Source organism: Canis lupus, chromosome 2 (genome assembly GCF_048164855.1).
Source record: "Canis lupus baileyi chromosome 2, mCanLup2.hap1, whole genome shotgun sequence".
Taxonomy (NCBI): domain Eukaryota; kingdom Metazoa; phylum Chordata; class Mammalia; order Carnivora; family Canidae; genus Canis; species Canis lupus.
In genome coordinates, this window is record NC_132839.1 from 27,469,934 (window position 1) to 27,494,661 (window position 24,728).

The 24,728-nt window shown below is 34.2% G+C and overlaps 1 protein-coding gene across 7 annotated transcripts in view; it reads right to left on the reverse strand.

Moving 5' to 3' along the window:
• MSH3 (mutS homolog 3) overlaps positions 1–24,728 on the reverse strand; it is a 184,754-nt gene that overhangs the window by 55,123 nt on the left and 104,903 nt on the right. For 6 of the 7 annotated variants that reach the window (XR_012015279.1, XR_012015284.1, XR_012015281.1 and 3 more), the window contains 6 exons: positions 24,505–24,692; positions 23,602–23,770; positions 17,623–17,687; positions 15,143–15,259; positions 8,948–9,055; positions 916–1,027 (listed from right to left, as the gene is read on the reverse strand). Coding sequence is in view for 4 of the 7 variants with exons in the window: in XM_072793646.1 (XP_072649747.1) it covers positions 916–1,027; positions 8,948–9,055; positions 15,143–15,259; positions 17,623–17,687; positions 23,602–23,770; positions 24,505–24,692 (759 nt within the window). In the remaining 3 variants the exon portion in view is untranslated. The remainder of the gene's footprint in view (positions 1–915; positions 1,028–8,947; positions 9,056–15,142; positions 15,260–17,622; positions 17,688–23,601; positions 23,771–24,504; positions 24,693–24,728) is intronic. The other variant, XM_072793648.1, reaches the window with a different exon arrangement.

The following is a 24,728-nucleotide window of genomic DNA, read 5'->3' on the forward strand; positions in this document are numbered from 1 at the left end:
AACCGTTGAGCCACCCAGGCGTCCCACCTCTTATTTCTGAACCCTTCTTTCTTCATACTTTATGCTCCACTTCACTCAATATCTTTCACTTCCCTGAGTTTGTCCTGTTCTGTCTCCCTCCCAGCCTCTGCCATGCTGGTTCCTTGACCTGGTATATTCTCCACTTCTTTGGCCTACATTAACTCCTTCTTCGATTAATATCTCATCCTCAGGAAACCTTCCTCGATGCTCCTACTACACTAAGTTAGGGTGACCTGCTACATGCTCCCAGGACAACATAGTTTCCTACATCATATTTTACAGTAGCTTGGCTACCTTCTTGCTTGATCACAAGCACCCTTAGGGCAGGAATATTTCTGTCTTGCTTACCACTCTCTGTCCTAACACTTGCTTCACTACCTGAAGATAAATAGGAATATAGTAAGTATGTGTTAAATGAATAAATCTTTAGAATCACTGATATTCTATCAGAGAACTCTAGCCCATAGGACAAAAGTTCCCATCACTGAAATCAGCTGAATCATCTCCAATTCTTTCACATAACATTTTAGAATACTGAAACATAGGACAAAGTACATAATGTTGAATACTAACAGAAATCTGCAAAACAACAGTATGATTCCACCCTATCGCATGTTTGGGCATTTATAAACGAAAAATATTTGTAGGGGTTACCTAGGATAAGTAATTAAGACTAAATCTTTAGTTGCTAAATCTTTCCATTTATGGATAATCTTTCATTGGTAATGACACCAATTCCATATTTGGTGGTGAATATAAAATTACAGCTCAAGATTACTACTTCAATGCCAAAGTTAAAACCTGAGTAAATTATAAAAATACTTATTTTGTATTTAAAAGCTTAGATCAGTGTTACCATCTTTTACTTATTTACTGGTATCACGTGGTACTTACTGATAAATTCGTACTGTTAGGAACATACTGATCCTGTTCTCCCAGCAACACATCAATCACAGGGTGCCGGCCATTTTTAATCACAATTTTTCTTTCTTCTTGTAGAGATGGTCTGCAAAAAAGAACCATGTTTCAATTTACTAGGCATGAAAACTGCCTTTGAAAGAAATCTCTAAGTTCTAGCATAAAAAATAGACCTTAAGAACACACCCAGTGTATGAAATTACTTTGAGTATGAAAATTAAATTTTAACTATAAAATAAGAATTGGGAGGACAATTATGATAATAGTGCTTGAAACACAGACGTTAGCAGAATCTTACAATAGCTCCACTGCTGAAATCTACTTCACAATCTTTTTTTCTACTATTCTCTAAGATCAATATTTTCATTACTAAAAGTTACAGTTCAGATTATTTTCATTTAAATCATTTTCAGTAATAAGCATAATAAAGGAAATCAGTGAAAATTATTTCCATATTTAAAATTATTACATTAATAGAAATTATATTTGTGTTGAACTTGGAGACCTAATTTTTCATATTCTGTTTAACTGAAACATCTTTCTATGGTCTTCTGTATCTTTTACTTTTTTTTGATATAGAAATTATTTTTTTGCCTTGCTAGTCTTCCTTTTTAAGCTTTTACATTTCTGTTTTTATCTATAGCTTTATCTATTTATCAAAGTCCCTATGAGCACTGCCCTCTCATTCTCCTCCTCAGAGATTACCACTGAGAGCAGCATGGTGCCTACCCTTCCCAACTTTCTTTCTGCATTTAGGTTTTTACACACTCCTCGCACTGGTTTGTGATTTCCTTAAAAAAAAAAAAAAAATCAGGATCATACGGTAGTGTATTATTCCACAACTACTTTTTTTCCCTTAACACTCAATATACATTAAAAAGAAAAAAATACAGCGTCCACCATTTACCAATGGATCCTTTTATTTTAAGTCTTTCAAGTCATTTTACAAATAATTTCCAGAAGTGGCAATAAAGAGGTGGTAAAAACAAAACAAAATCTCAGGACAATTTTTATTAAGAACTTAAACAGAACAAATCTCAAATTTTCATTCCACATTTTCCTGGCGTTAAAAGCATATATATACTTGGAATGGGCAACACACTCTCAACGTAATAAATTGCTCATCAGCTGTCATGCATGCACTTGGACCATAGTCATTCATAAATACTAATTCTAAATTTCAATACATTTCTAAAATGTTCTAGCTTATCATGATTTCTGGTTCTTCTCTAACTTGCATGGACAAAAATGAAATACTTGAATTTTTTGGAAATCTTTTTTTTTTTTTTTAAAGATTTATTTATTTATTCATGAAAGACACAGACTGAGAGAGAGAGAGGCAGAGACACAGGCAGAGGGAGAAACAGGCTCTTTGCAGGGAGCCTGATGTGGGACTCCATCCTGGATCCTGGGATCATGACCTGAGCCGAAGACAGGCACTCAACCGCTGAGCCACCCAGGCGTCCCTTTTTTGAAATCTTTTAAAGTTTATCATTTTGTTGAGGAGAGGACACCCATCTTCTTTGCTTCACAACTGCAAAACTTTATCAGTTTTATATTTATAAATACCAAATTAGAATAATCGATCAAATCGATGTTTATTTCACATAAAGTGAAAGTTTTTTTCAATCTCTTGCCTTCAGCACCTGTCCACCTACAAACAGTATCAAGTAAACTTTAGTGCACAAACATCATAAAGACAAAAGAAACCACTACATGTTCTTTCAGCAAAACAGGATAGTTCAGGTTCTTGTCACCAAATACTGCATGATGTGTGCTGCCTATGGAATAACTAACTGGAGAATAACACGTTTCAATTTGTCCTTAGAAATATATTAGTCACACACTGATGCTTGAGTTTAGGAAAATTTAGCTAGGATACTGTCACCCGAACACTCACAATCTGAGATTTTGTTTATACAAGAAATTTCATCATCATCAGTAGTATCTAGAGCACAGCTATCTTTCTCTTCACTTTCATCTTTTGATTAATCTAATAATTGGGAAATGTTTTCTGTCACTTTTTTTCTCTTTGCTATTATGGGTGAAATATGTAAAGAAAATCAGAATTATCAACTGTGTTCAGTGAAAGTAAGAAGCAACAGTTATAATATGTGAAAGTTAATTATTACATTAATAGAAATTAGTTATAACTATAACAGTTACAATAACTGTTATAGTAACTGAAGCTTACAAACTGCTGTTTCCAGTCTTTTATAAGTTCCTGATGGACGAAGAAGCACTTTGGGCAATACAATTAGAACACTGAAAGATGGTGAGGTAGTGGTATCTATCTGCATCATCATTTTCTAGTCTTTTTTTTTTTTTTAAAGATTTTATTTACTTATTCATGAGAGACACAGAGAGAGGTTGAGACACAAGCAGAGGGAGAAGCAAGCTCTTTATAAGCCTGATGCGGGACTCGATCCTGGAACTCCAGGATCATGCCCCAAGCCAATGGCAGGTGCTAAACCACTGAGCCACCCAAGGATCCCCGATTTAGGATCATTTCTTGACATATCTACAGTATTCTTTTGAAGCTGCTGCAGAGATAAGTTAGCTGTTCTCCACTGTCCAACATTTGGACTGTGTCTAGGTTTTCACTAGAAAATAAACACTAGTTTCACTAGTTATAAACAATACTGCAGTGAACAATTATATATATATATATGTTCATGTGAATATGGACAAATGTTTCTCTAAGCTAGAAGAAATTCATTTCCAAATGACAGGGTATGTGTCATATTTTTCAACATATACAAATATTGTATCAATCTATTTTCCTACCAGTAGGATATGAAAGTTGACTTGTTTTTTCAAACCTTCACTTAAAGTAGGCATTATCAAATTTTCTAATTCTGACAATGTGTTGGGTGAACAGTGTTCTTGAATTGCATTAACTTGCACTCATTGATTACTAAGTTTTTTGACTCAATGTACTAATAAGCACATTACGGACCTTGCTCATAACACTAAGAAATGCTACCTTTCGTAAATACCTAAATCCTTTTCCTTAAGTATATCTGGCTAAGAAAACCCCAAGTATGTACATTCACATTTCTCAAAGAAAATAACTAAAGTACCTTCTGAGTAAATAATTTAAAATTATCCTTTGGAAGGAGACTTTTAAGATGACAAGAAAAGGACATTTTTTAGTTTTCAAAGTGTAATTCTAAAGATAGGAATTTTATCTAAGTACGTTATAAATTTATTATAAAAAATGAAAGCATCTGCAAGTAATATCAGTTTTAAAATAAAATCCTAGGTACTCTGTCAAGTGAAATCAATAGATCATTATTCATGACACTGATATGATTTCCCAGGAAGGTTTTCACTTTAGAATAAAATTTTGAGTGATTTGTTCTCTCTAAAATCTACAATGACTTACTCTGTTGCTATCCAAATTATATAATGACAAAACACTTCCTAGTGGAATGAGAAGCAAATCATAATTTGGAGAGATGAGGTGATGCATGAGATTAGGATAGTTACAGCAGGAAGGATATGAAAATCATATTGATGATATGGCATTTAAGAAGAACTGAGGAAATCTGGATGCTGCCTGCAAAGAATGAAACATTAAACTTGAACAATTATATTTCTGAAACTGCATCTTTCTCCTTTAAGTGCCTCAGGGAAACAGAACATAATTAGTAAAACAATATAACATTCAGAATAAAAAATGGATACAAAGACTCAGAATAAGAACTTTTGCCTCAAGATTAGGTTATAGTTAATAAAATGTCCTTAGAGCATTTAGGAAGAAAAGCTTACAATTACGAAACCAAATAATCAACTTGAACTCACTGCAAGAGTTCAAATGCACTAAAATCTTTAAACAAGCTAGCAATCTAAGGGTGGAAAAAGGCATAAATGACAGATACTTAAATACTAGCTTAAAATGCATTTTAGTTAAAACTTTCCTATTTCATTGCTATTTACACTAAATTTTTTTTTAAAGATTTTATTTATTTATTCATGAGAGACACAGAGAGAGAGGCAGAGACACAGGCAGAGTGAGAAGCAGGCTCCATGCAGGGAGCTCAATGTGGGACTCGATTCCAGGTCTCCAGGATCACGCCCTGGGCTGAAGGCAGTGCTAAACTGCTAAGCCACCTGGGCTGCCCCTAAACTTTACTTCTGCTAAAAAAAAAAAAAGAGAGAGAGAGAGAGAGAAAGAAGTTGATTACATTCCTTGAACTTTATAGCATGATTTTTCATTTAAAATATTCAGGTGGGGCAGCCTGAATAGAGCCTGCTTCTCCCTCTGCCTGTGTCTCTGCCTATCTCCCTGTGTCTCGAATGAATGAATGAATGAATGAATGAATGAATGAATGAATAAATAAATAAATAAATAAATAAATAAATAAATAAATAAATTCTTTTGAAATATTCAGGTGGGGGATGCCTGCGTGGTTCAGCGGTTGAGCATCTGCCTTTGGCTCAGGGTGTGACCCCGAAGTCCCAGGATCGAGTCCCACATCAGTTTCCCTTCATGGAGCTGCTTCTCCCTCTCTATGTCTCTGCCTCTCACTCTCCATCTCTCATAAATAAATAAATAAAATCTTTAAAGAAAATATTCGGGTGGATTTTTCCTTAATATACAGGACCCAATTTGGAAAGTATTTTAGCATGTGAAATATTTCCTGAACTTATATCCCTGAAAGAATATGTCATTTGGAACAATCCTGAGAACAAATAGTAGATAAAACATAGAAAAGAGCCACTGACAGTCCCTGACAATGAACAAGAAAGCAAGGAATTAGGCCAGAGACCCAGGGGGTGTTTTTTTGGTTCCTGAGGGAACTGAGAGAGAGACTACGACAGCTTGGCTCTGGACCGAGACACTGATGGGCTGTACACCAGGCATTGAAACGCATCTGAAGTAATAAAGGGAGCCTTTGAACCTGTGAGGCATCTCAAGATCTGATATGGATTAAGTGATGCCGGATTATTATTAGTGTCTTGAGATGCCTGGTAGAAGCAAATGTGACTCTTTCAGGAGAAAAACAATATCAAATTTTTCTATAATGATTCTGTGAAATACAATACCCATAATGTAATCAAAACAATGAGGAATTCAAAAAAGATCAATGGGGTGCCTGGGTGGCTTAGTCGGTTAAGTGTCTGCCTTTGACTCAGGTCAGGATCTCAGGATGCTAGGATCGAGCTCCATTTCAGGTTCTCTGCTTGGTGGGGAGCCTGCTTCTCCCTCTCCCTCTGCCCCCCACCTTCTCATGCTTGCTCTCTCTCAATTAAATAAAATCTTAAAAAAAAAAACACCCTAAGAATGAAAATGAACAAAAACAACAGGCAACAGAAACAGAGTCACAAGGACTCCTGATATTTGAATTATCAGACACAGACTTTAAGATAATGATGCTAATCATGTTCAAAGAGACAGACTTGAGAATTGACAGAAAACTAAAAACGATTTTTAAAGAATCAATTATTATGTGTATGAAAAATACTAACATCCTTTAAGTTTAGATATTTTTATTAAAGACAACTTTTAAAATACTTATTTTTTTCTGATTTTTGAATGAATGTCTTTTTACCCTCATACTTACCTCATACTTTTTTTTTTTTTTTTTTTTTTACCTCATACTTACTAAGTACTTAATATCTGTCTGGTTCTGCTTAATATAGTTTAATATATCTTTATCTCATTTAATTCATACAATATCTCTGAGAGGTAGGTATTCTGTTAATGCAGATATTGAGGATCAGAGAGATTAAAGTAACTTGCTTAAGGTCAGCTGGCAAATAACCAAGCTAGTATTCAAACCTTGCCTGCTCCAAAGTCTACACTCTAAAGGGTACACCTAAAAAGGAGTTCAAATTTTACTTATGCAAATCAAGGGGTCTCTTAATAAATGTACTGGAAAATGCCCAAATAAGGAAAAATCTAGGACTAAACTTGCACAGAGTGGATACTCAAAATGTTTGTTAAACCTCTGATGAGTCTACAAATTAAGCATAGTCTTATAGAGACATAATAAGGGATGTATTTTCACTCCACAGAGATTTTGCCAAGACTCCACCTCAATAAAGAATTCCTACAACTTCAAGATTTACTCCATTTACTAATTCATAACTCTACTTCTTACAATTTTATATATGAATACCTGAGATTTAAATAAGAGTACACAGCTAATTAGTGACAGAGGATGGGATTCTGGTTATTACAATGCACTAAAAATGATGTATTACTCTAAATTACATACTATATGTAATATATATATGTGTGCTTTGGCTTACAAATAGATATATACATATATACAGAAATGAAAACTTAAATTTGATGTAATATAAACTACATACCCATAGACATGGTTCTTCTGTTCTTACTAGCTGCAGCAGCAGCAGTGACAAATGGCAAAAAGCCAACTGAAGTAGTGTAAGAAGAGATGAACCAGGTGTAAGTATTTTTCAGTGGAAAGAGGTTTGTGTGAAAACACACACCAAATATACAGATTGTAACCAATCCTCTGCTTAATTCACAATTAGAATCCATTAGGAATGTTAGCTTCACAGACCTTGTGCACAGTACAAGGGAAGGAAATCATGTCAACGAAAGACAGACTTATTCTCCCAGAACTAGATTCAACTAGAGTACATTTACAGATCTCATTTTTATGAATGATAAATTGGATGAAATTTTCGAAGCCCTCCGATGTGAAAAAAAATTGAGTAAAAATGAAAACACAAAGAGCCTATTTTAAACAAGTGTTGTGCACAACGTGGTAGATCACTCCATACATAAATGGATAGCAAAACAAAATGAAACAGAACAGCAAACTAAGTACATTTTTATCTAAAACTGGGGTAGCCAATTTTTGCAACTGTCCTCCCACAAATAAATAAGTGCTTTACAATAAACTATTTTTTAACATCCATATGGGTATTATGCTAGGTATAAAGAACATTTTAAATGTTAAAAAAAAATACTTGGCACAAACTAGGAGAGCAACCAAGATATGAAAGAAGTATGACTAGCAGGACATATCTATTCAAACATAATGAACTCTGTATGCCAAAGCACTGATGGCAGGCAATATCACCTCTATGTTTTCTTTTTAGTTCTCACAATAAGACAGTGAGTTAAATATTTCCTTCAAGTATATGAAAAAATTGGGTTTGTGCTACAGAGTAAATGTTTGTGCCCTCCCCCAAATTCATACCTAATTTGATGGTATTAGGAGGTGAGGCCTTTGAAAGCTGATTTAGTTCATAAGGGCAGAGCCCTCAGGAATGGGCTAGTGGTTTTAAAAAAGAGCCCACAGAGAGCCAGACTCCAACAGGCGATGCTTTCCAGACTCACAGAGCCAGAATTCCAGCCCGGGAGAGGCACAGGAGGGAGCCCAGGCACAGAGCACCAGCAGACACGAACTTCCACCGTGAATCATCACAGAGGTGGTTCCCAGGCACAAGACCACCACTTTGTTCCCAGGCACAAGACCACCAAAAGCGCAACTGGCCTAGAGCTCTGGGGGCCTGAGATCATGATCTGAGCTTAAAGCAGATGCTCAACTGACTGAGCCACCCAGGCGCCCCTCAGGCTTAAGGTTTTAAACTTAAGGAAGAATAGTTTGATAGCAAAAGAGACAATGCTTTGAAATCAATCATACATGGAGTCTCACCCATATCTGATTTAGTTTGCATTTAAATGAGACTTATAAAGTGAAACATATTACAAAGTGTTCAAGTCAAAGCTAACAAATCAAAGGATTATGCTGTTAAAAAAATGTCACCCACATAAACCTAAAAATTGAAATATTTAACATTTATCCCTAGAGTTATTGTGAACATCTGCTTTCATTGTATTCAATGACAGACCAAGAAAGGAATTTGTTAATTTTAAATAAACTATGTGACTTTCAGTTTTACCAAGAGTCTAACATATTTGCATATTTTAATATTTTATAATAAAAACACTAAAATTAATGGAATAATGTCAACTGATATAAAGCACTGAAAAAGTGGGGGGAGTTAAAATATACATTACCTGCAGTAATCTCCTTGCTTAGCGACCTTGGCCAGGGAGAAAATGCAGTCAACAGTTGCTAGGTGATGTACTGCTTTACACAAGGAGTGGTAATGTGCACTGAAATTCCTTCAGAAGCAACAACAAAAAGGTGAACATATTGATTTCTTAGACCTGTAAAAGCAGTACGATTTGCGACTACTTTATTAGTTAAGATGAGCATAAACAAAACAACCAGGGATACCTATAGTTAAGAAATATGGAAATTACTCTGGATGACTTTTCAGTTTAATATAACTTGATTACTGAAGCTCCTTTTGTTTCATGGGGATAGAATTACATATAGTTAAAATAGCTTCAATATAAAGACGTCTACTATTAATACTGTATTGTACATTTCATTTGACCATGTCAACTTAGACATAATTAACACAAATGTAGTGATCATTTTTATTTAGCTTAAATAACATGAACTATCCAGATGGGTGAGGTTCCCTTTGTGCTTCTCCTTCATAGCATCATCCAAAGTAGGATTAAGAGTTTCAATATCTTTCTCACACTGAACTGGAAGTTTCTCATGGTAGGGTTCACGTTTGTCTGATTTTCCTATTATTATTATTAGCCCTAACATTTAGCCCATAACTTTGGTATGCAGTAGACACTGTAATAAATTTTGTTAAAGTCAAGCAAAAGCAGTTTTTCCCACTGATCTTCAGTAATCTTATTAATAATGCATATATAAATTAAATTTTAGATTTATTTTTAAAAAGATAATGATCAGTCCCATAAATCTTTGGCTAATTAAACAGCTTGTCATCTAAAAGCTTAAAAGACTTTTATTGAAAGACTTATTCAGAAAAGATACAGGCATGTAGGCAAGTGCTTTCCTTTTTTTTTTTTTTAACTTAAATTATTCCATTATTTCATTTTTTTAAAAGATTTATTTATTTATGAGAGAGTGAGAGAGAGAGAGAGAGGCAGAGACACAGGCAGAGGGAGAAGCAGGCTCCATGCAAGGAGCCTGATGTGGGACTCGATCCCGGATCGAGGATCACACCCTGGGCTGAAGGCATCACTAAACTGCTGAGCCACCTGGGCTGCCCCATTATTTCCTTTAAAAAAAAAAAAAAAACCAAACTTATTTATTGGAGAGAGAGGACAAGTAGGAAGGGCATAGGAGGGAAGGAGAATCTCAAGCAGCCTCCCCGCTGAGCATGGAGCCCAACACAGGGCTTGATCTTCATGACCCTGAGGATCACAACCTGAGCCCAAACTAAGAGTTGGATGCCTAACCAACTGTGTTACCCAGACACCCCAAATTATTTCATATCACAGGTATCCCTTACATCCTTTCAAAGATCCCCCCAAAAGAGAGCATTTTGCCAAATTCTTCTTTTAAAAATTATTTCTCTGTTGTACTATGTGTTTCAGAAATTTTGAGATTTAATCTGCTTCTTAAATCCAAAAGTTTTAGAATGTTTCCTAGTTTGAAAAGGATATCCAGATTAAGTTACTATGTGATTAGTTATTCCTATATTATCATGATACTGGGTTTTTCTAGAATCTGTAATATGATTTTCCTAGTAATATTATACAGTAAGTTATTCCATGTATACAACTTTCCAGATAGAAACAATTTAAGTACCCAGTTTTATTTTTGTGTTAACTTTATGAACTGAAAAATATATTTAGGATGTATTTTATCCCTTTTTGTCTCAATAGATAGAACATAATAAATATAATTTACCTATTTTTCACTAAATTAAGATTCATCAAAACAAACAAGTAATCCCACTAACAGTGCTTAGAGTCTGTGCAATGGAGCACCTGAGTGGCTCAGTCAGTTAAGCATCTGCCTTCAGCTCAGGTCATGATCCCAGGGATCATGCCCCATGTTGGGCTCCCTGCTCAGTGGGGAGTCTGCTTTTCCCTCTCCCTCTCGCCCCCAGCTTGTGCACAAGCTGGTACAAATAAATTTTATTTGGCGTTCCAAATAAAATCTTAAAAAAAAAAAAAAAGTTTCTGCAAAATTCCAAACACAAAGGAGACTGGCCCCTGACATCAGACAGACAACACTCAGTTAGTTGTCCCCTTTAAATGACTCCATTTTAAAGATGCCACATGTTACCTGGACCTAAAACTTCTGAGTGACTGCCCAATGATCATGCCTTGTCATTCCTGGTCTGACTTCAATTTTAGATCTGACCGGGACACCTGGGTGGCTCAGCGGTTGAGTGTGTCTACCTTTGGCTCAGGTTGTGATCCCGGGATCCTGGGATTAAGTCCTGTATCAGGCTCCCCACAGGGAGCCTGCTTCTCCCTCTGCCTATCTCTCTGTGTCTCTTACAAATAAATAAAATCTTAAAAAAAAAAAAAATTTAGATCGGATCACTGGTTTATCCCTTGGATTGTGTCATATTCTGTCCCTGTTCTAATTACTGACCCATCTGGTTTTTCTTTATCCTGGCATTCTGTTTTCCAGAGAGTGGCCATATTTTATGTCTCTGCTTCTGCCTCTCTGGAATACGAACATCAAAGAACCTTTGGCACTAAATAACTGTCATTTTTTCCTTACTCTCACTCCCTGCTCCTCAGCCCTTGTCCAGGCCACCAAGAGACTAATTTAATTTGCTGTTACATAGTAGCCTTAGGTTGAGGGTAACTGTCTCTAATGCTACTTTTGTGTCTGTGATTGAAATGAGTGACATAGCTCTCAGTGGATACCATTTCAGTTAAAAAAAATAAAGAAGAAAAAACAGAGAGAAGGTAATCATTTTGACATAGACAATAATGTTCTTTCTCATGTCACCTATATAAATAAGATGCATTAATAAAATGAAACACTATCATAAACCTTTATCACCACCATCATAACCTAGGAAGTCTTGTTTGACTTCTTGATCTTTGTCCACTTGCTACACTTTCCCAAATTTCAAGAGATTATCCATACCTAGAAAAATGACAAGCTAAAAAATGGGCAATTCAAATAACAATTTGATAAGACTGGGTTTATGTCCCAACATTCAACTTTATCACTAAGCCACCAACCAACTTTGATGAAGCCAAAGTACTAGGATTTAATTTCTGGTCAAAAGATATTGCCACATCCATAGGAAAAATTAAGATACTTGGGTTCTAAAGCTGTTATGACAGTCTACCATCAGATGTCGCCCAATGATATCTGAAATCAACAAAAAGGGAAAATGTTTCATTTTTTGTTTGCAAAATTATTTCTAAAGTATTTAACTACATGAAAGACATAATTCAATTTTTTTAAAAATCTCCAATTGAGATTATTCAATATCTTCTAGAATCTTCTAGATTGCCCATCTTCTAGAATACAGAAAAAGAGACACATCTTTTCAAAGAAAGTTCCATTTAGAGTTTCTTATAGACTTGATTTCTTACAATATTTTAATCAAAAGTTATATGACTAATGGATAACAGTTAGTGTCTCAGTAAGAGACAAATATATATGTACACCTGGTATTCAATCCTCTGATGTCAGGTTCATTGAGGTTAATAATTTTTAAAAATGATATCACAGTCATACCATCTTAATAAATATTGTACATAACAATCAATGTTTTCAAGTGGGGGCTCTAGTTGCAAAAGCTCTAGCAAAACTCCAGCCAATATTCTTTCTTTAGATAAAAAACATTACTGTTATTTTTCCCATTTTGAAAGTAATGTAAGTACATTAAAGATACTTTTGATATCACATATTGCAGAGTAAATTAAAATTTCCAGTAATCTCACCATCCAAAAATAATCAGTTAATATTTGAGGATATATATATATATATATATATATATATATATATATATATATATAAAGATTTTTCTCCAAAAGTGAAATACAAATGACCAATAAGCATATTGATAATAGAACAATGGCATATATACATTTAATCTTTTGAGATAAAAAGATTGAGGGGTACCTGGGTGGCTTAATAGGTTGAGCGTCCAATTCTTGATTTTAGCTCAGATCATGATCTCATGGATCATGAGACTGAGCTCAGCAAAGGGCTTTGCAGGGAGTCTGTTTGGGGATTCTCTCCCTCTGCCCTTTCCCTACTTACTTGTATGCACATGCTCTCTCTCTTTCTCTCTCAAATAATCTTTTTTAAATAGATAAAAGAGATTTGTATGCTGTGCATGTATGTGAATTTATACAGAACGGCATCATCCAAGACTCTGAGTTAAGATAACCTCAAAAGATTCTGGGTAAGTAAACTGGAGTTTGTTTCTAATGCTATAATTTAAGACTCCTCTGAGCAAAAAGATGGTACCAACAACTACCTTAGAAGAACTTTCATGTAATATTTTCCTTTTCATTTGCTAGATTGTTACTTAGCTCCCTGGAGAACCTCACTGAGTATTTATCTTTAAGATTTCTGTTTAAAGTTACTAATATTTTGTTACTATATTATAAGCGTACTGGCCACAGTGGGGATATTGATTGCATTCTGGGTTTCCCCAGTCTCTATTTTTAATTCAGACTATTTTATGTTCATCAGTATGACAATAGCTCTTACTCTTGTCCTTGGAATTATTTTTCATATTGTTTATTATGGGACTTTGTACCCAAACAGAAATAAGGAATAAAACCTGATGAAATTGATGGAAAAGCAACACAAAGAGATTGTAGAATGAAGTATTTTCTTTTTATTTTTTAAACTTTTTTTAAAGATTTTATTTATTTATTTATGAGAGACAGAGAGAGAGAGAGAGGCAGAGACAGGCAGAGAGAGAAGCAGGCTCCATAAAGGGAGCCCAACGTGGGACTTGATCCTGGGTCTCCAGGATCAGGCCCTGGCTGAAGGCAGCGCTAAACCACTGAGGCACTTGAGCTGCCCAAATGAAGTATTTTCTAATGGAACTGTATGTTCCCTTAGATGATTTTTTTTTATTTTATTTTTTTATTTTATTTTTTATTTTTTTTTCCCTTAGATGATTTTTAATAATCCCTGGAATAAGTTAAAAAATAAAAATAATCAACTGAGAAAAAAAACTATTCGATTATTTTACACTACTATTCTTCTGGAGAGCTGGCTGTTAACCTCTTATTTATGAGCACACTACTGACTTAAACCTATCAAAATGAACACATGCCTATTGATAAGTCCGGATATGAAACATTCTTTAAGGCAATGGCAAGGATTCTTTAAAAAAAAAAAATCTCATAAAAAAAGGGGGGGGAATTATTCTAGATTCAACTAGAAAAGAAATGTAATAATAAAATGTAACATGTTAAACTTGATTAGGGCTCTCATTTAAAAATGGGGGACATAAACCACGAGAGACTCCTAACTCTGGAAAGCAAACAAAGGGTTGTGGAAGGGGAGGTGGGCTGGGAGGATGGGGTAACTGGGAGATGGGCAATGAGGAGGGTACTTGATGGGATGAGCATTGGGTGTTACACTGTATATTGGCAAACTGAATTTAAATTTTAAAAAAATGCAAAATAAATAAAAAGGAAAAATAAATAAAAATGGGCAGAATTAAACTCAACATTCCTTAAATTAATAATTTTTCTTAGATGTGATAATGGTGTTAAGATTATATAATTGAATGTCTTTAGTATTAGATGTATGTTAAGTATTAAGTATTTAGGGGTGAAGTGTTACAATGTCTAAATCATACTTTCCAATGGTTCAGGAAAAAATGTATATGAGAGATACAAAACACAAATGTGGCAAAACGTTAACACGATAAATCTTTTTTTTTTTTTTATTAACACGATAAATCTAAGTGAAGAGTATATCAATATTTATTTCAAATTTCCCACATTTAAAATTCTTTAAAATAAAAAAGGAGAAAATATTCAGGATGTAAAAAAAAAAAAAAAAAAAGGAAAAAAATGGAGATAATAAAAGCAAAACAACAAACCCATACTTTTCCAACTCTGAAAATATTAAGCCTTTTTATAAGAAAAGTAAAGGAAGTTCAAGGTGGCATTTCAAAAAGTGACTCTACCAAACATCCTTCGCAACTAAATTTTACTACAGTAACAATAAAGTATATTAGGTCTCTCAGTAAAGACTAAGATGAGTTTACATTTCAATGGATTAAAAATAAAATCAGAGAACACATGTACTCAACTATTTTATGGCAGGTCACAAGCAGTAATCTCTACTTTTCTTTTTGACAGAAAGATTTTCCGGTCTATTTCTCATAGCAAAAAGTCAGATTATATTTTTCATTGTAAACTCACTCTAGAAAATCAAGCCATTCAGCACTGCAGTCAAGGACTAGCTGCTCCCGGAGCTGATTCAGATGTCTGTAATTTTCTACAATAAAAGGAGAGTGAAAACGGCTCACAGCTTTTGTGCTAGAAGAAGGGAAGAAACATAAATAGGAAACCAAGGTTACTAAGAAATCACTAATGCCATCATTTCAGAAAATTAAAGTAGTTATTTATTATTCTCTGATGAACCTTGAAAGTAAATAGCTGTAAACAGAGAACATTTTTTAATTATGGTGCTGAACTCTATTGATTCCAACGATCTCTGTTGTAAATAAAGTACTTGGAGTTCATAGGACTTTGTTCAGGAGCTTGAAAATGCATTTCAAATTATATCCATATGGCAAAGTCAAAGTTTAGAATTTCCATTTCATAAGTAGAAAGCTTTTTTCTTTAAATTACACTAAATGAAAATGCTTATTAAAAAGATCAGAAGCAAATAAGTCCTGACAAAGCTGGATACATTGATGAAAGTCCTATTATTATTCTTTATGTTTTATTCTTTTCTGTATAATTAATGCTTTTCAGTGAAAAAAAAGAAAAATGTACAGAATTACAAAGAATAGCAATATATTAATTCAGGAGGCAAAGAAGAGGAATGCTTTATGACTAACTGCAGATTCACAGTGGCCCCAGATGAAAAAAATACAACATGCTCCTCTTGTGGGCTTGTGTATAATCTCTGTTTCTTCATCAAGAAGCCATAGAGCGCAACAGGGGATGGATGCCGTGGGCTCCCAGTCAAAAAATCCAGACCAAAGCTCTAATTCTAACCACTTACTTGGTACCTATGTGACCTTAGGCAAATATAACTGACCTTCTCTAAACATCCCTTTTCCCATCTATAAAATGGGAATAATGATAGTATCTACCTCACAGGTACTGTTTAGAGGATAAGATAGTGCTTAGCACCGTACCTATGTTCTGTGTCACTAGCGCCCAATGTTAGGAATTGTTCTGTGGAGGTGGTGATTGCTAACGCTGTTGATGTTATTATTATGATTGGACCTTTGAGAAGAGCAGGTCAGGGTTGAGTGATACAGGCAGGTAATGACGAGTGTAACCAACTGTTCTTTCTTGGTTCCCCAACTTGTCACCTGTCACAATTATGTTTAATTTGGCAAGTTATTGGACTAGGGATGAGACTTTCATATTCAAAATCTGACTGATATTCTAACCTATTACTGTCAAGGTTCCAATAGCCAAACAATGTATAAAAAATAAGAATGAACCTCTCCCAAATCATCTTATATCACTGACTGTTCAAAAGATGCTGGCACTGATTTATGCCTTCCACGTTGCTTCTGAAATGTCATTTAGATTTCTATGTAAATGTATTTATCAGAGCTTTCTTTTCTGACAAAATTCATTTAGTGAAATATTTCAGTTTCTTAGGTGATTAGATGCACAATTTTAAATAATTTCTCTTCATAAAACCTACTTTGATTCATGAGCTGTAGGATAGGATAAAAGTAGATAAAGGAAAGAAAGTCTGTGAAGAGAGAAAACATGCCCTAAATTTGACAATACTCAAGTCTCACTTATAGCTTCTAGTAACACAGGAAAAAAGAAAAGATGGCAACAGAGCTAAAGAAATCCATGATTGTGCCTTCAGAATCCTTTGATAATGGCAATAGATACTAGCTTTCTTCTTTTAATTAAAATAATAATCATTCACACATGCCAAAATTTTCTTCTATCCTTAACATAGTTCCTATAAACAGTAGCTACTGTACTAGTCCTTCTTTTGCTCACTTAGGCAAATGTAACATCTTTGTTCCAAGTTCAGTGTTAACATATTAATAACAGTGGCAATAAATACTTCACAAAGAATACTACTCACAGGAGTATATACTTCCCTAATACCACTTCTTTAAATGAGTCTCCTTTTGGGGATGAATGCCTAACCAGGTAGAAAAGGTAGTCTCAATGTGTTTCTCTAATCCTGTTTTTGATTAATTTGTTTTCATCAATTCATGATTTAACTTACAAAAAAGACATCATAAAAACTATTATAATTATGCGCCATGGAAAGCATCAAGAATAAAGAAATGCAGAGCTCGGTGAGGTATAAAATGAAATGTCAATTTCCTAAAAGAAATTTCAGGTTTAGCACTCGTTAGGAAATTCAAACTATCAAATTAATCTTGTAATTGAAGATTCTCCAACATTTTTTTTCATTTGTTTAAAGTGTACTCTAAGGCATAAGAATAAAATTGTAATTTACAAAACAAGAAAAATCTATACAAATGAGATACTCTTCAGAAAAATATTTTTAAATCAATGATTAAAAAATTTAAAATAGTTATTTCTTCAGTTAAAAATTCTGTATCAAGGGGAATAATTACCTTTTACATCAAGGATGGAGTTATCATCGTCCCACTAGCGTACAGGCATACACATGTCATTATAATTCACATTAATAAGAAAAAATGTATTTTTAAACCTACCTTCCAACCTTAACCCAATCAGTTGGTATACAAGATACAGCAGAATTCTTTATTTCAATCATAAACTAAAAGAAATACAAATAAAAGATATTTAAATAATTAACCATTATTAAAGCTTCCTCAAAATTGGGCTATAAGTTTAGTAAATACTATTCTAAACATTCCAAATAAATCCAGTATTATTAATAGGAAAGTTCATATATATTCATATAACCAAATATTATTAATTAGGGTTGCAATGCTTGGGATAAAGTACAATTTGTATTGAGCAAAAGTTTGTAATAAGCATATAACTTGGAACTTTAATGTTTATAACACTGTCATGTGCATACTACGAGTGGTGATTTTTCTTTCTTGAAAGGCCTCTTTCATTTATTAGTACCCACTTAAGATTTCCATTACTCAGTAATAAGACTGAAATTCTAAGTACACACAATTCTAAAATATCATTATGATGTGCTATACCAGGTTTCAGATGTGGTTCGTCCCCTATTCCAAACAGAGGAGGATTTATTTTCACAGTTTTCATCCACAGAGCCCAAGTGCTCTAAGAGTATTCTCAAGAAAAAGCACTGATTTCTTCAACTATTAAGGGAAGAAAAGAGATTCTTCCCCATGAATGTTTTAAGTTTTCACTTGTATGAACTGTATCTTTAGAGAGCCAACTGTATTCTGCAAACAAGCTTTTCTGAAATTAGTCAAGAAGTGAAATCAATTTCTTCTATCATGTCTTTCATTTTTAGCTTTAGTTATGTCATCTCTTCTTTCTTGCTCACTCTCCTGTATTACTATATAATGAAATTCAATGTTTTATTCAAATAAATAAACACACAAACACTAATATTATACAGGAGGAAACCCAGAAGCTCTGTGGCTACCACTAATTTTGAGATGGCTACAGGAACTTTTCCACATATACCAGTTTTACAATATTTCAGGTATTTATAATATGCATAATATTAATAATATTAGCCTATCTTTTGAGTTTATTTTTCTATGTAGTTTTTACATTAACCAGTAGTATAGAAATTACTGGTTAATTTTAAGAATTTTCATCCTTAGAAAAAATTTGGGGACTAATGATATCTTCTTGTATAGAGAAGAATTAATACAATTTCAAATCTGCCACACCTAGTTAAACAGTTAAGAGTCAACAGTCTAAAAAAGTTCCCTTTGGCTACAAAAATAACCAAGGAAAAAACCCACAATATAATTATCATTGATGACAAAGATACAAAACACATTACATTAAGACAATGCTAAAAAATTCTGATTAAATATTATTTGTAGGGGTGCCTGGGTGGCTCAGTCAGTTGAGCATATGCCGTTGGCTTAGGTCATGATCCCCAAGTCCTGGGATTGAACCCTACACTGAACCCCTGAGTAGGTCCCTACTCAGCAGAGTCTGCTTCTCCCCTCTCCCTCTGTTTCTCCCCACAACTTGTGCTCCCTCCCCCTCTCATACTATCTTCTCTTTCTCAAATAAATAAAATCTTTTATTTTATAATTTATAATTATAAAATATATTATTTTATATTATTTATAAATTATAAATTAGATTATTTTATAATTTATAATTATAATATACATTTTAAATATATTATTTATAATGTCCTACAAAGCCTTATCAGTCTTTTTATAAAATAATTCTGGGAAGAGCTATGCCTATGGCAAACAGCAAAATGCAGGGCCACAGTGGTTCAATAACACTTGGAAAGGACACATCTAGATCCATAAAAACCAACACAGAGCTCCACAGGAGTTACTATGTAAGAGAAGGCAGAAATTTTGAAAAGAAGCTAACACTGCCTCAATGAGATCACTGGGCAGCCAGGTAGGCTGGCTTACTTAAGTAATTTGCCATAACATTGCAGTATGGGCCACTGGATTCAAATATGTACCTTATAAACATCACAAATCACTGCTAGTCATGGCCCTTTATAGCACACTGGGAATGGTTTGGACCCTCACAGTTCAACCTGTAAGTATCAAGGGTCTACTCTAAGGACCACAGCTCCTCAAACAAGCAATATGCAGAACCAATACTTGATGGAAAATAGAGTGAGAGTAGGGAAAGCCCACAGGGACCTCCCGCTTATTACACCCCTGGGGTTACTTCCTCAAGTTGGTGCCAGTCCCGTATGTCCTCTTATTCTCAACAGGGGTTTCTCTTCAGAATTGTCATCTGCTAGCAGGTTTTTCCTCTTCTGCACTGCCTAAGGAATAGGAAATTTTCTCTCTGCTTCTCTTTACAAACATTCTAAGAATGGACAGGCCTTTTAAGAATTTTATTGCTACAGAAAAGGAAACTAAAATCGGAAATTAACATATATTTTAGAAATCTCAGAAAATTCTCATAGCACCTTTCCCTGCTCTGATGTTCCTGACTTTGTTTCTCAGGTGTTGCTGCAAGAAGTATGCCTTGATTTAATCTAGCAATTTCTAACATACTCCTGGGATCCAATTCTGTCTTGGTTAAGGGTCAGATATTGTTACTCAAACTAGTACCTGTCATATCACTGGGCTGGCATCATTGCTAAGTTTGCTTAATCCAGTCTAGAAACTGCTCTCTGTTTTCCCCAATACCACACTTAACCCATTCCTACTCTGTTTCTTTTCTTCCTTCTCTCACAGAATATTAAAAATTTTTTTCTTCAGGAGTAAGATTTTTTTTTAGGAGTAAGATTTAGTGAAGAATGCTTTTCACATTTTAAACACACTAAGCAGAATTTGGATATGCTGCATGCTGTCAATAAAATTTTTTTTCTAAAGATTTCCCCCCAGTCTTTCTTCCCTTTTCCTTTAGAATAATACTACTTACCAATGCTGCCCCAAATCTAAATATCACCCTATATGCATTCCATATTTGATTCACAGCTAAATGATTATTTATATCATAAAACATATACATAAAACATGAAAAAAACTATCACAAAAGCAGTGAGCTAAATTTCTGCTTTCAATGCCTTCTTATAAATACTTTCAAAGATAATAATGCACACAGTAAGGCTTTCAGTATTCTAGTAGGTACATAAAAACTGAGAACAGATGTGTGAAAACGGAATGTTGTCAAAAGTTATCCTGGCCTGACATCTATTTTGACCAATAATAATAAAAATACATGACAAAGAGAGAGAGGCAGAGACACAGGCAGAGGGAGAAGCAGGCTCCATGCAGGGAGCCCGATGCGGCACCCGATCCTGGGACTCCAGGATCATGCCCTGGGCTAAAGGTGGCGCTAAATCACTGAGCCACCCGGGTTGTCCCTAAAACAGGTTTTGAAAAAAATTATTACAAACTTATAAAATTTCAGAACAGAAGGGTAGAAAGTAAGAAACACATATAAAATAATGCTTTTCCTGACTTCCTCTCTCACTTTTCAAAGGTAATTATATTTGACGGAGTCTGTTCTTGGTCCTGTAAGTATCTTTAAATAATTTGCTGATACCGTTAATAAAAATTTTTTAAAGAGAATTTGTCTATAACAATGTTGACTATCGGGATGCCTGGGTGGCTCAGCGGTTGGGCGTCTGTCACATCGGGCTCCCTGCGTGGAGCCTGCTTCTTCCTCTGCCTAACTAAATAAAATCTTTAAAACAACAACAAAAACAATGCTGACTATCTAGAACTCATTTGGTGTTTGAATAGAATCACTAATTCTCAAAAAATGTTATAAAAGTGATTCTGTATTGATATACTACTCAAGTGCTCGCTTCGGCAGCACATATACTAAAAAATGATATACTACTCAAACCCTATAGGCTTTTAAGAACCAATAAGAATTCATCCCACAGTTAACAACCAAGGAATTTCTTGCCTCAAACTCATCACCTTTTTTTTTTTTTTTTAAGATTTTATTTATCTATTCATGAGAGACACAGAGAGAGGCAGAGACACAGGCAGAAGGAGAAGCAGGCTCCATGCAGGGAGCCTGATGTGGGACTCGATCCAGGGACCCCAGGATCATGCCCTGAGCTGAAGGCAGACACTCAACTGCTGGGCCACCCCGGAGTCCCCTCAAACTCATCACCTTAACCTAATAAAGGTTAAGTAAAGAATGAGATAATTTATATCTCGCTAATTATTTGTAATTCAATTACTTTATCTCCATACTGTGATTTTTCTTAAACTTCACAGCCACATTGATTAAAAAAAAGAAGAAAAAAACACATCTAATCTACTATCCCTTATGAATTCCTGATCAGTTTTCCCCATTTGTACTGTAAAACTGCCAGCTAGATCCAGGACTGTCTTCCCAAGATTTAAGCTTTATTTTAGTTTGCAGAATATGAGCTTTAAATTTTAGTCTGGGTTTCGTAAAGTAAAACCGAAGATGCTGAGAATCTGTATGTTAATATTTGTGAGTAGAGTGAAATAAGGAATTGGTATAAAGACTGGAGTTAGGCAAGGAAGACTGGGCTTCTGACTTGGATGATTCACCTAACTACTCCAACGCTCAGTTTTCTTTGCTACAAAATAGGAATAATCCCTCTGTGTTGTTACAAGGGTTAAATAATATATGTACAGTGCTTAGCACCATTCTGAACAAGTGCTTGACAAGTGGTGACCATATTAGCAGTAATAGTAGTATATAAATAACATTTATATAGTGCTTTATGATTAAAAAGCAATTTCACACATTTTAACTCAATCGGTCTTTATGGCAGTCTCACGATACAGGTGACTGCCTTGGTCCCATAGCATGCATGTGGGGGAAGCAGCACTCATACATAAAACCTCTCCGTAATACCAGGTAACCACTTTTGTAACTACATATCCTTTATTAATGTTATTAAGCTGTTTTAACAGTCTCATTTTCAACAAATAGCGTGGGATAGTAGTGCTAAGGTCACCTGTTTGCTTTGCAAAGTACTGACTGCACAGTGAAACCAAGTGATGCAGTTAAATATTTGGCTGGGCGGGGGGGAATTAAGTATAAATACTATCAGATCGTTTTTCTGTTGTATAGACTTCTATGTGGAATACACCGAAATATCTGCCTGAGTCCAAAAGACAGACTGACTTAATCAATGATCTATTAAATGGCACAAGATTAATAAGTATTTTAATAAAGATTTTAATTTGCTGTAGGGTTTATTTCAAATAATCATACAAATCAGCAATCTTTTGACTAAATATATAAAAAGCAATACAAATGTTTAAAAATTTTATTTGAAATTAAGTGCTTCTCCACTAGAAAACTATTTTTTAAAATCCCAAATAAAATGTTCATCCTATAGAAATTATTCACAAATTTCCTAATCCTCTATTTTAACAAAGTAGAAACTCTTCAATTTCCTCAGTTAGAATTGCTATATTCTATTAAACATAAGATACCGAAATAGCATGCCTCAAGATTCAGAATAAGATTGAAGGATGCAACCATATTTAAAAAGCATACTTCTTCCTAATTTTCACGGATATTAATATCAAACTTTAAACTGAAGTATGCATACCGAAAAAACATATTCTGAATAGCACTTAACATAATCTTATGGAAGACTCACTAATTGTAGGTTTTCACTATAGTTTCTTTTTCTTTTTGTTCTTTAGCAGCTATACTACTAACTTCAGAAGGAAATTCTGCCTTTTAATCATTGTGTGATTCAATCAACACAGGTGGTTCACTTTGTATCATTTCATTATATGCAGGCCAGAGATCAAAGACTAACTTCACTCTCTTGGATTTAAGGTAAATAAATCCTTTAAGTTATTATTTACAATAATCACATTTTCTATAATACAGTTTCAATAATATTAAAACACATGTAACATTAAGTTGCGTGATTTTACCAAGAACGTAAACACACAAAATGTTATTAAAACAATTCTTGTCAAAACAGAGTATTACATATTCCGAAGGAAAAGAGAAAATCTGAAAACAAACTTTCATCCTATCCTTGGATTTTTGTTTACATTTTAAGATAGTTTTTCTACTTAAGATAAACTAATGCAAAATAAAAGTATGCTTAACATTACCTCCTGTCCTGACACTGTCACATACTGTAGAGAAGGATTTTTTAGTATTTTTCGTATTTCTTGTAAATGCATTTGGATTTTGTCAGTAACTTCTTGAATTTCATCTTTCCTCTTTTTTATTAAAGGGAAGTCAGTAAGGTCTTTGAATAATTCAGTTTTATCCCCAATTCTAAAAAAGTGAAAAAAATGCAAATACATATATTAAAGCATACTACCTATAAAGTTATCGATTATTTTTCATAGCATGATAAAATACACCAAAGGGTTGGGAATCAGGAAGACAAGGCTCTAATTCCAGCTCTATCACTTAAGTATTTATGGGCTGGTTTCTTAATTTCTTTGAAGATAGACAAAATTATCCTAACATGATTTTCATTTTGCAACTTAATGATTCCTGTGGTAAAAATGAGAGATAAAATTAAATATTTGTTGTTCACCTATGCAGAAAATAAACACGAATGTAAACACTTTTTTTTCCTTTCATACAGAGTTCTTTGTGTGGTGAACTATAAAATGATCTTGTAAAAGATAACTTGCTTCTGTAGTTTCTAAATATAAAGCAGACTACCCCAGAATATCTAGGAAATAAGAGGAAGATGCCATCTGACTCCCACTTTTGAATTAATAAACTGTTACCACTTGCTCTGTGTGGGCTGTATCTTTTCATCATCTGGTACCTGGAGAAGTACTGTATCTGTCCTAGATAATGAACTGCCTAAGTTTTAGATGGCGGAGGGTTACTTTCAACTATAACAGATAGCCTTTAGCATCCCATCACATTTCTAGTATCACATGCAACTTCTACCATTACTACTAGGGAAGCTCAAGAATCTACACATCAAATGGCAAATACATTGTTCTTCCTTTCCAGCAGTGACAGTAATCTAAGAGCTTAATACTTACTTGGCAGCTTGTTCATTAAGTATCCTCAAGTAATGCTCCACTGGACTGAGGAGTTCAGGAATTTCTAAAATAAATGTCCGGAGCAAGTCTGACTGAACGTGGGAATTAACAGCAGGTATTAGTGCTTGAAATTCTGACTTCAGGTGATACAGTGTTTTGACAATCAAGAAGAACTCTTGAGTAGAACACTGAAAAAATAAATATTTTGTAGCTAAGTAACATAA